The sequence below is a fragment of the Mastigoproctus giganteus genome, chromosome 14 (assembly GCF_048544385.1).
Source record: "Mastigoproctus giganteus isolate SK-2022 chromosome 14, ASM4854438v1, whole genome shotgun sequence".
Lineage (NCBI taxonomy): Eukaryota > Metazoa > Arthropoda > Arachnida > Uropygi > Thelyphonidae > Mastigoproctus > Mastigoproctus giganteus.
This window is the reverse complement of record NC_143588.1, coordinates 6,313,621-6,325,941: the sequence shown is the minus strand read 5'-3', so window position 1 is coordinate 6,325,941 and position 12,321 is coordinate 6,313,621. Positions and strand designations below refer to the sequence as shown.

Sequence of the window (12,321 nt, the reverse complement as noted above, 5' to 3'; positions counted from 1 at the left end):
CAACAACAATTGTGTAACGATATTGATGAAGGTATATGAGGCTTAATGTCAAAGTTTGCAAATGATACAAAGGTTGGCAGGGTTGTTAATGACAGTAATGGTAGTGTACTTCTGCAACAGGCTCTAGAAAAGTTGGGCTGAGAAGTGGCAACTGAAGTTTAACATAGACAAATGCGAAGTACTGCATATGGGTAGAAGTAACCCCAGATTAACATACCAACTGTGGTACCACACTTAGGGTGGTAGAAAATCAAAAAGACTTGGGAATAATTGTGCAGTCAGATATGAAGTTTTCTGAGAGTGCAGACAGGCTGCCAGAGCAGGTCACGGTGTCTTGTCAATGATATCCATGAATTTTTCTAGCAGGGATAAGGAGGTGATTATTCCCTTGTATAAGGCAATGGTCAGACCACACCTTGAATACTGTATACAGGACTGGAGGCCTCATTTTAAGAAGGATGTAGAGCTGTTGGAACGAGTACAGAGAAAGGCAACAAGGTTGGTGAGGGGAATGAAGGGATGGTCTTACCAAGAAAGGCTTAAGTTTTGCAAATTACAGTGTCTGGAGACTAGGCACCTACATGGTAATCTAATTGGGATGTACAAACCCTTGAATGGTTTGAGCAGGCTCAATGCTGATGGGATACTTCCAGTTGCTTAGATTACAAACCTGAGGGGGGCATAAATTCAAATTGAGAAAAGACAGTTATAGAATAGATATGTAAATTTGCCATTAGCCAGCGGTTGTTGATTGCTGGAACAAACTTCCATCCCTCATTGTGGAAGTTGATAGCTTAAATAAATTCAAGGAGGAACTGAACAAACATTTAGAGGGAATGGATGTGTGAAATGTGTTTTTTTTTTTTTTTTTTTTGGCTGATGCTACATAAACTTGCTTTTTTTGCATCATATGCCTCTGCTAATGCTAAAGTCTCATTAGTTCATCTAACATCAATTTAGGCCTAAATCTTGAACTATATTTCTTAGCTGGAACAAAAAGCCTAGTAGCTTCCAAGATTACATAATATTTAAAAACTATCTGAGACCACTGTGGTCACCTTCATGAAAGCAAAAACCCTTCCCTCTACACCTGATGGTAGTTACATCTTTAAATAAATACCACATCAGTACACTGTGATCACTGCCACCTATCTGCAAATTCTTAATGTATAAATAATCACTGCTGATAATCAGATCAAGAGTATAACTTCCTCTGGTTGTCTCTCAAACATGCTGTTGTAGAAAACAATCATCCAGTAAATCCACAAATGCCTTGTTAGTGTGCATGTGGCCAATTCACAAATTCCAGTCAATTTGGGAAGTTAAAATCCCCCATTATAAGACATTATGAATTACTGGCCCAGTCTATTTCTCTGTATAGTTGGTCATTGTACTCATCAGAGTTTTTAGACCTATAACACACTCCTTCCCTCATTTTTGCTTTCCAGTGAATAAGTAATATTAGTTTTTTCTATTGGTGAAGTACCTCTTATAAGAGTTAGTGCAATACCATGGAAACTCATTGTGAAGGTATTCGCAATATGAAATACAAATAAAGCGATGCCAATTATCTACCTCGGTAGTTTACTATGAACAAAACATGATGTAATGGCACTAACCCATTCATTAGTGAATCTCTCGCATAGTCTCATGCTTTATGCAAAATAATCATCAGTGTTTATGTCATACCAAACTGACTCAACATCGCATTGTCAACTAATGACAACTAGGATGCACTGCATTAGATTTTGTTTCTTAACTAACAGAATTAATATACAGCATTAATAACTAGTAGTATTAACTAACAGCATTGATATAAGTTATTTTTTCCTGTAATAGTTTCAATTTTATAATATTATGAATATAGTTTTATGAAAGTTACTTTCATTGATATTTAGTAAATTTTACAATGGTCAGCTGGATGGAAGGAGGGAAATGCTTAGGTTGTCTATTTCCTTTTCTTTTATTAATTGATTATTTTCTTAAATTTTGTTTTATTATTATTTTATTCTTTTTTTTTTTTGCTGGTACAGCATTGATTAATTAATATTAGTTAGTACAGTCAGTCCTCGAATAACACAATAGTTGTGTTCCTAGAAACCCTCGTGCAATGCAAAATCATGCAATATAAACAACAGGCCCTATGGGAAAAATAGGGTTAGGTGCCAACCACACAAGATTGAACACACATTTGTAACCAAAACATTACCAAACACAATAAATAATTGTAATAAAGTGATGTGATGACGGTGCCGACCACCCAAGATTGAACACACATTTGTAACCAAAACATTACCAAACACAATAAATAATCGTAATAAAGCGAGGTGATGACAAGGCTAATGGGAGCCAGACATTCAAAACCGCTAAGTGGATTTTCTTATTTATTGATTTGAAATTATTGTTTTTATAAAACTTTTGATTTAAATTTAGTAGTATAGCATTATTTTGTAATTTTCTGATTCATCAGGTATGTTTATTCTTTACTCAGCCTTGTAATTGCATAAAAGTACCAGTAAGGGTATCATATCCACATGATACAAGTTGCAGTTCCGCTGAACGAGATGTTTTTTAGCCATATTTAGCCGCTTTATTGACCAATAGATACATCAAATTACTTTCTATAAGTAGCTTATAGACCTAGTCAGGATCGTTGGTTTATTCTGAATTGAGACAGCGAGATTTGGAAGTTAATTAATACTTAAGTGTCCGTAGATTTACCATTCGTAACTTGCGCCATTGTCATACAATACAATGTTATATCCCGAACTAGATAGCGTTAGTATAGTATAGTATATAATATAATATTGTCAATTAATCAGAAAAATCTATTAATTTTGTTAAACTTCATTGTCAATTAAGTTGTACTTTTAATTAAATACATATAACGACTTAGATTACAAATGTAACATAATTAATTAATACATAACTTGATACGGAAGTTATATAAATGGAACTCTTAGATAATATTCAATACTGAAAAATATATATAGCGTTATAACTGTGTTGGGATACAAGTTAAGGGTTATAATTTTGTACTGGAATTGAAATTAAATCGAAATCATGACTCAGACCAGAGCAGCAAAGCAAAAGGCTCAACCTAATGGGAGTGCTGTGGCTCAGAGGAGAACTGAGGGGGGGGGCTGTTGCCCTCTGAATCACAGCCATTTAAAATGCACTGCTTGCATGATGTTTGTGGAGCAATCGGGTACAGGACATGATATTGCCATTGGGGATGTCTTTGTGTGTGCGCGATGCAAGGAGTATACCGAAATCAGGCGACAACTCAGCGTTGTTATGGGCCTATATGAGAGCTTGAAGGACAAGGTGGATGCCCTCGAAGGATCTAAAGTGAGGGAGCCCATCAAGCTCTCAGCTACTCACATCAATGCCAGAGCTTGCACTTGGTCATCACAAGGCAGAATGCGCTGGTCCCACAGGAACTAGTAGTTGTTGGTGACTCTATTGTCAGGAAAACGGGGAACATGCTTGGTAAAAAGGATAGGTGGAACAGGACCAGAGTATGTCTGCCAGGGGCAAAAGGTTGATGACGTTGTGCGGATATTATCTTTTAAGGGCACAAAAGGTGGTATAGTTGTACACATTGGCACTAATGATATTAAGAGTAGGAGACCGACAGAATTACTTAACAAGTACAGGTCACCGTTGAAAAAAAAACCGTGAATTAGGGTTGAATTTGAAAGTGTCTGCAATTCTGCCTAGACACGATAAGAGGGAGTATATGACGAGAGCCTTGCCGATCAATTTGGCCCTGGAAAGATTTTGCAAGGCTCAAGGGGTAGAATTTTTTTCAGCCTGGTCTGTACTTGTTAACAGAAGGGGCTGCTTCTACAGGGATGGGATACACTTAAACAGAAAAGGTGCAAGAATATTTGCAGATGCTATCAAGGCAGTGTTAGGTGGGTCGGAAAACTGCTAGCTTGGGGGGGATACAAGGACTAATAGATTAACAGTAACCACTGGAGAGGTGAAAGTGATTCCAATAGAAGCAGTGCAATTTCTTGCACTGCTTCTATTGTAATGAGCAGAAGCCTGGAAAACAAGATGCAGGATATTTCAAAGACTGCTGGGAGTCATTGCGGTACAAGTAAACACATGGGTTGTGTTAGGGTAGCTAAGAAAAAGAACAGGAGCATGTATACTTGCATATACACCAATGCTAGGAGTTTGGTAAATAGCAACTAAGGCCATATTGCTCCGGGGATATGCGGTGGTCATTCCTGACCTTTCCGCATCCTCCGTATTTCGTGGTCACGGGCTCGAACCCCGGTCTAATCAAGAAGCGTGTGCTACACACTGCTGCTCCTGCCCACCGGGCTACGGAGGCGCCCATAAATTTGATAATTTGAGGTATTGCTCAAACCATCAAAGGTAGATATTGTTGGGAAATCAGAGACATGTTGTCACACAGATATAAGGAATGCAGAACTGGAATTAGGGGAGTACAACGTCTACAGAAAGGATACATTATAGGAAGGGAGGAGGGGGTTATGCTATTAGTTAAGAAACACACAAAATCCAAGGAAGTGAAGCCAGCGACATCGCTGGACAGTCCAGTGTCGAGTCAGTTTGGTGTGATATAAGCATTGGGAGATCTAAATAGAGAGTAGGAGTGTGCTATAGGCATAATGACTCTGATGAGTATAATAAGAAACTGTACACGGAAATAGAGTGGCCCAGTAAATCAGAGAGTTTTATAATGGGGTATTTTAATTTTCCAGATATTGACTGGAATTTGTGGATTGGTCACTCACACACTAGCAAGGCTTTTGTGGATTTATTGGATGATTGCTTTCTATATCAGCATGTTCAGGAGGCTAGAGGGAGTAATACTTTTGATTTAATTATCAGTAGTGATTCTTCATGAATTAAGAATCTGCAGAGAGAGGAACCACTAGGTGGTAGTGATCAGAGTGTGCTGAAGTGGGATTTACTCAAAGAGGTAACTACCATCAGGGGTAAAGGAAAGGGTTATTGCTTTCGTAAAGGCGACTACAATGGTCTGAGACAGTATTTAAATTCTATACAGCGGGACCAACTGATGATGTTATCAACAGCAAATTCAAAATGGGAAGCATTCAAAGAACTTATTTTAAGGGCACAAAAGGTGATATAGTTGTAAACGTTGGCACTAATAATATTAAGAGTAGGAGACCGGCAGAATTACTTAACAAGTACAGGTCACTGTTGAACAAAAGCCGAGAATTAGGGTTGAATTTGAAAGTGTCTGCAATTCTGCCCAAACACGATAGGAGGGAGTATATGATGATAGCCTTGTCGATCAATTCGGCCCTGGAAAGATTGTGCAAGGCTCAAGGGGTAGAATTTTTTACAGCCTGGACTGTACTTGTTAACAGGAGAGATTGCTTCTACAGGGATGGGATACACTTAAATAGAAAGGGTGCAAGAATATTTGCTGATGCTATCGAGGTAGTGTTAGGTGGGTTGGAAAACTGCTAGCTTGGGGGGAGACAAAAACCAATAGATGGACAGTAGCCACTGGCAGAGGTGAAAGAGATTCTTGCACTGCTTCTATTAGAATGAGCAGAAGCCTGAAAAACAAGATGCATGGTATTTCAGAGACTGCTGGGAGCCATTGCGGTACAAGTAAACACATGGGTTGTGTTAGGGTAGCTAAGAATAGAAACAGGTGCAGGTATACTTGCGTGTACACCAATGCTAGGAGTTTAGTAAATAAATTTGATGAATTTGAGGTATTGCTCAAAACATCAAAGGCAGATATTGTTGGGATATCAGAGACGTGGTGTCACACAGATATAAGGGATGCAGAACTGCAATTTGGGGAGTACAACATCTACAGAAAGGATAGACAGGATAGGAAGGGGGGGAGGGGTTATGCTATTAGTCAAGAAACACATAAAAACCAAGGAAGTGAAGCCAGTCGACATCGCTGGACAGTGCAGTGTTGAGTCAGTTTGGTGTGACATAAGCATTGGGAGATCAAAATTGAGAGTAGGAGTGTGCTATAGGCCTAATGACTCTGATGAGTATAATAAGGAACTGTACAGGGAAATAGAGTGGGCCAGTAAATCAGAGAGTCTTATAATGGGAGATTTTAATTTCCCAGATATTGACTGGAATTTGGGAGCTGGTTACTCACACACTAGCAGGGCTTTTGTGGATTTATTGGATGATTGTTTTCTACATCAGCATGTTCGGGAGGCAACTAGAGGGAGGAATACTCTTGATTTGATTATCAGCAGTGATTCTTCATGCATTAAGAATCTGCAGATAAATGAACCACTAGGTGGCAGTGATCACAGTGTGCTGAAGTGGGATTTACTCAAAGAGGTAACTACCATTAGGGGTAAAGGGAAGGGTTATTGCTTCCGTAAAGGCGACTACGATGGACTGAGACAGTATTTAAATTCTATACAGTGGGATCAACTGATGATGTTACCAACAGCAAATTCAAAATGGGAAGCATTCAAAGAACTTAACCTGGAAGCTACTAGGCTTTACATACCAACTAAGAAATATTGTTCAAGGTTTAGGCCAAAATGGATGTCAGATGAACTAATGAGGCATATGGCAGAGAAGAAAAATGCATGGGATACTTACAAATTAACACATGACACAGAAGCCTATGATAGATACTAGTTGATATGCAACCAAGTTACAAAGGAGGTTAGGCAGGCGAAGGCAGATTACGAGAAATCTTTGGCAAGGGATGCAAAGAAAAACAGCAAAGAGTTCTTTACTTATGTAAACTCTAGAAGGAAGGGAATGAATCAGATTGGTCCACTTGATATTGATGGGTCAACTGTTGATGATCCTGCTCAGGTGGCTAACAAACTAAATGAATATTTTGCATCGACATTCACACATGAGGAGTTATTCAGCAAGGGGAATGCCAGAGGTGTATTCAACTCTAGCAGTAAGCTACAGAATCTTGAAATAACTGGGAGTAAAATGGAGGAGAAACTGTTGAAGATAAACACAAGAAAGGCACCCGGGGTGGATGGGATCTATCCAGTTATATTAAAGGAGGCAGCAAAGGAAGTAAGCAAACGCTTAGCCATAATTATGAGAGCTTCCTTGGACTCAGGGGAGGTACCCATAGACTGGAAATGTGCAAATGTGACCCCAATTCACAAAGGAGGATCAAAGGCTGACACAAGTAATTATAGACCTGTGAGTTTAACTTCTGTTCCAGGAAAATTAATGGAGGTACTGGTTAAAGAAGCACTGCAGGATCATTTAGACAAGAATTCAGTTATAGCTCGGACACAGCATGGTTTTGTTAAGGGGAAGTCTTGCCTGACCAATTTGATTGGATACTATGATGCAGTCACAAAAGAACTGGATGCAGGGAATAACTTTGATATTATATACTTGGATCTTAGCTTTTGATACTGTTGCACATGGAAGACTGCTGCACAAATTGGAGCAGTGTGGCACTGGAGGCAAATTGCTGCTATGGATAAAGGGGTGGTTGAGGGGGAGAAGACAGAGAGTGGTAATCAATGGACACTGCTCATCGTGGACTAATGTTATTAGTGGAGTCCCTCAGGGCTCAGTGTTGGGTCCATTATTGTTTTTTGTATTTATAAATGATATTGATGATGGTATATCAAGCTTAATGTCCAAGTTTGCAGATGATACAAAGGTTGGCAGGGTTGTCAAGGACACTACTGACACTATGCTGCTGCAACAGGATCTGAAAAGGTTGAGCAGATGCGCTGAGAGGTGGCAAATGAAGTTTAACATTGACAAATGTAAAGTACTACACATGGGAAACAGCAACCCCAGAGCAACGTATCAACTCTGTGGTACTACACTGACAGTGGTAGAGAATGAAAGGGACTTGGGGGTGGTTGTGCAGGCAGATATGAAGTTCTCTGAGCAGTGCAGACTGCTCAGAGAATGATATACAGGAATTTTTCCAGCAGGGATAAGGAGGTGATTATTCCATTGTATAAGGCAATGGTCAGGCCACACCTAGAGTACTGTATACAGGTCTGGAGGCCTCATTTCAAGAAGGATGTAGAGCTGCTGGAACGAGTACAGAGAAGGGCAATAAGATTAGTGAATGGAACAAAGGGTTGCTCTTACGAAGAAAGGCTTAAGTTTTGCGAATTACAGTGTCTGGAAACTAGGCACCAGCGAGGTGATCTGATAGAGGTGTACAAAGCCTTGAATGGTTCACTGTTCTTGTACCCTTTCTATTTAAATGTATCCCATCCCTGTAGAAGCAGTCTTTCCTGTTAACAATCACAGACCATGCTGAAAAAAATTCTAACTCTTGAGCCTTGCACGATCTCTCCAGGGCCGAATTGATCAAGGCTCTCATCCTATAGTACCTCCTCTCGTGTCTGGTCAGAATTGCAGACACTTTCAAATTCAACCTTACTCACAACTTTTTTTCAACATTGACCTGTACTTGTTAAGTAATTATATTTAATTATACTGATATATTAGTATAATTAGTATAATTAGTAATTATACTAATACCTTCTTTTTGTGAGGATGAAGTCTAGTTCATTAGTAGTTAATCCATTTGGGCTCTTCCATGTCCAGTTTCTGTTAAACATTTTCTTGAAAAAAAGTTCATTACTTATATTCGTAGAGATTCTGCAAATTTCACAAGTCTTTCACCTCTTTTATTTCTGTCACTAATTCATTTGTTACACACACACACACACGCAAAATCAAATCCCTAACTCAAATATTTCTAGGTGGGGATAAATACTCATTGACTCTCCATTGTAAACTTGATTCCTAATTGACTTCTTGAATGATAGTCAATTTATATTTGTAGATGCAAAACTAGAAGCCAGTTTTGTGAACAGATGTGTTTAAGGATGGTTTAATAATGTATAATAGATTAATTTGTGCTCCGGACAAGTATACTCTGGTCTTCTTCCACCCATCCTTTTTTGCATGATAGATTCCAGTTTCTATGACAGTACAGTAACCAACAGTCATTACTTCCTATGTCACATTCTCCCATTGATGATCTTGTGATGTTGCCTGAGGTATGAGAGTAATGTAGCATTTGAGTTGGTCATCTGAGTCTTTGCTTTCCAAAGACACTGAATTTTCCCTTAATTTCTTGATTCTTCATTTAAATGCATGAAGTGGCTTTGTGATATTCCACTTTAGTGAACTCTGCATACATGCCATGTAAAGTATAGGCGATATTTTTTTTTTTTTTATGAAAACCTCAAACACGAAAGGTATCAAAACCTATAGTACTTAGTACCGTGCATGGGTTGAAGGAGAAGTATGGGGGGGGTATGACCCAAGGATGGTTGAAATGGTCACTCAACATCACAGCACAGGCTTCTTTGTAGGAAACCAGAAAAAAAAAAAAAAAAGAAAAGAAAAAAAAAAAATTTTTTAAAAAATCAAACAAATACTTAATCACTGCCTCCCACCTATATTCCTGTCTTAACACAGTGTACCAGTTGATTCATAAATGCAACATATGCCACGTTAAACAATAGGGATGAAAATCATGGTGCTTAATAAGATAACACACTAGTAACGTCTTCCTGGACAATGTGATGGTGAGGGAGGAATTCCAGTCCTTCAGCAGCATGCAGCATCAGCTCTGGCTGCAAACATCAGTTCTTCCCAGTCTCTCACAGCCAACAATGATATATGTAAAGTGACACACATACATGCAACATGACACATCCCTGCCCTCATGTTTTCAGTAGGCCTTTACAGGTTGCAGAGCACTGCTGCCAGTGTGGCAACCAACAGGTGTTATAACTCAAAAAATATCAATCTCTAGGTCACCTAGAATACTGGTAAGATTTATATAAGATCCTGATTTGTGGGAGAAATGTTCTTGTTGATCCCACTCCCCCATGCTAAAGTATTCTTTTTTGTTTTAAGCTCTTGCTTTGATTCTCTAAGCTGGGTCATGATTTTAGTTAAAATTAAAAACTATACTTTAATATTATCCGTAATATTAAGAAATACACAAATATAATAATCTACACTACTCCCAATTATTATAGCAATAAATCCTAATTGCATGGACATTGTGATATTACATCTATAATTTACATTACTCGTATATTATAGATGGAAAAATGAGTACATAGTCTTTCTCATTATTTTGAAATATACAGTGTATAATTATATATGAAGTATTATTATTGTTTAAATAAAAATCCTGGTTGTTTTTGATCTTACCTTGTATATGTTATTTTAAGGTATTTTTACATATTTTACAGAACATGGGTAAAAGTGAAATCCTGTCTTCTCTAACAATTGGTTGCTGTTTTTTGTCAGCTTTTGGATTGCTTGCTACATTGATTTGCTTCCTTGGAATTAGGTAAGCTGCATATTGAAAACACTTAAATTTTTATATTTCAATACTAACAAACAAAGTGAAACATGATAAGTGAAACACGAATATGTAAAATAAGTAACAGATTTTGAGAGAGTATGTGAAAGAAATGTACAGTTTTTCAAAGATAACTTCTGCAGATTGTCAGTTATACAGTGGAATTAATAGTACTACACGATTTTTTTTTTTCTGCTGGTGGCACAAGATCCAGCCTCTTAACAGAGGTCCCTGGCATTGAATTGGTAATTTTTAGGTTACCCTGTAAGTAGTAATTTTAAAAGTACTACTTCACTGCTAAGCCATATATTAAGAGGTCTGGTCTTACAACCCAGCACACCCGACTATATACTTTTCTTTAGCAGTTCTCTGCACTTTTCAACTGCCTTTGCCTAAATATTATCTTTGCCATATTTTACCCTTATTTCTTCTTTTTCCTCTTACCTATACTCCTGCTGTTACGCATTTGTAGGTCTTATTTGGCATTTTTAACTTAATTATTGAAGAACATTTTAATTATTCATTATTATTTAATGAATAAATAAAATTTTATCTCATATATTAAATTCTGTTATCATTCACACAGCATCAGGATTACCCTCCTTATCTGTGTTGACAATGTGCTAAATTCTTTGCTTAGACATGCTAATCAACTTTGGATTGTATATTGCCTTCATGGATATGCAGGTTCAAAATGCTCTGTATGTCCTGGGATAATAGATTGTGATATTTGTAGATGTTGGCCATTACAGTCTGTCATTTGAAATTCTGTTGCATTAATATATTTTATTGTTTAAATGTATTCTCATCCTTTAGACCTGAAAAAATCTTTATTTCTCTGATTTTTGCCATTCATGTGCAAATCCTGACCTTCCTGTACACATTAATGCATGTTCAACTCATTAATTCATGGATTTGTATAATTTATTACCTGTCATCACCTATCATTTAATTTTGCAACAGAAATTGTTTCCTATTCTTTTCTCTTTTATTTACACCTTTCTATATATTTTTTTCATCTTTTTCTATATATATATATATATAGTTTTATCTCTTTCTATATATATATAGTTTTATCTCTTTCTATATATATATATATATATATTTTTTTTTTTTTTTTTTTGTTTAACTTCTTGTATTTGATATTAAAATTGGACTAAGTACTAACATTTACAGTTTTGCTCAATTGCATTACCTCATTTTTTTAGGTTGTTTTTCCTTTTACTGGCAGCTAATCTTTTAGAAATAGTTGAAAGAGCATAAATAAGTAATAACAATACACATATGAACCATTAATTGCAGAAAACTTTACTGTTGTGCTTTATGGATAAATATACAATGAAATAAGTACTTTTCTCCAAAATAACAGTGTTACCTATGGTTCAGATAATAACAAAAATTCTATGAATTTTTTTTTTTTTCATTATTTTGCTGATACTAGGATAACAGGCAGCTATATAACCAAAAAACACAACATAATTTCATTTGCTTTGTTGCTATACATCATTGTGGCATCAAGTAGATAAGGTTCTGAATATATTCTTGGAAACCTCATGGTAGCAAACACTTGAAGCTCTCTAAGTGTTTTTAGTTTCTTTTGTATTAAAATACTGATTTTGTTCTAACAATTTTCAATTGAAATGAGGTCTGGACTGTTCCTGGGACATGTTATTGTGTGAATTGATTTATCCTTCAACCATTTTTGCACCTGTAGACAGTAAAGACAGTAAAATAGTGGTCCTTGAGGTTGTCACTCTCAGATATGCCAAACAAGCTGTACTTGCTACCTGGGAGTCTAAAATGCTGATGGAACTGATATTCGGATAACATTCAAGTCAAGTGAAGACAATTTCAGCGAAGTCTGGACGGTCTGTGACAGCCAAATCCTCTGCTTGCACCTTCACGATGGTGGGACTGTTAGTAATCCTGGGTATAACCTCCATGCACAAGCACACTGGGTGACCACCTAGATATGA

The 12,321-nt window shown here is 37.2% G+C and overlaps 1 protein-coding gene across 1 annotated transcript in view; it reads left to right on the top strand.

Moving 5' to 3' along the window:
* Window positions 1-12,321, top strand: part of LOC150074959 (adhesion G protein-coupled receptor L1-like) — a 267,365-nt gene that overhangs the window by 150,304 nt on the left and 104,740 nt on the right. Inside the window, exon 10 of the mRNA XM_090389003.1 lies at window positions 10,233-10,333. Within this exon, the coding sequence (XP_090245129.1) occupies window positions 10,233-10,333 (101 nt within the window). The remainder of the gene's footprint in view (window positions 1-10,232; window positions 10,334-12,321) is intronic.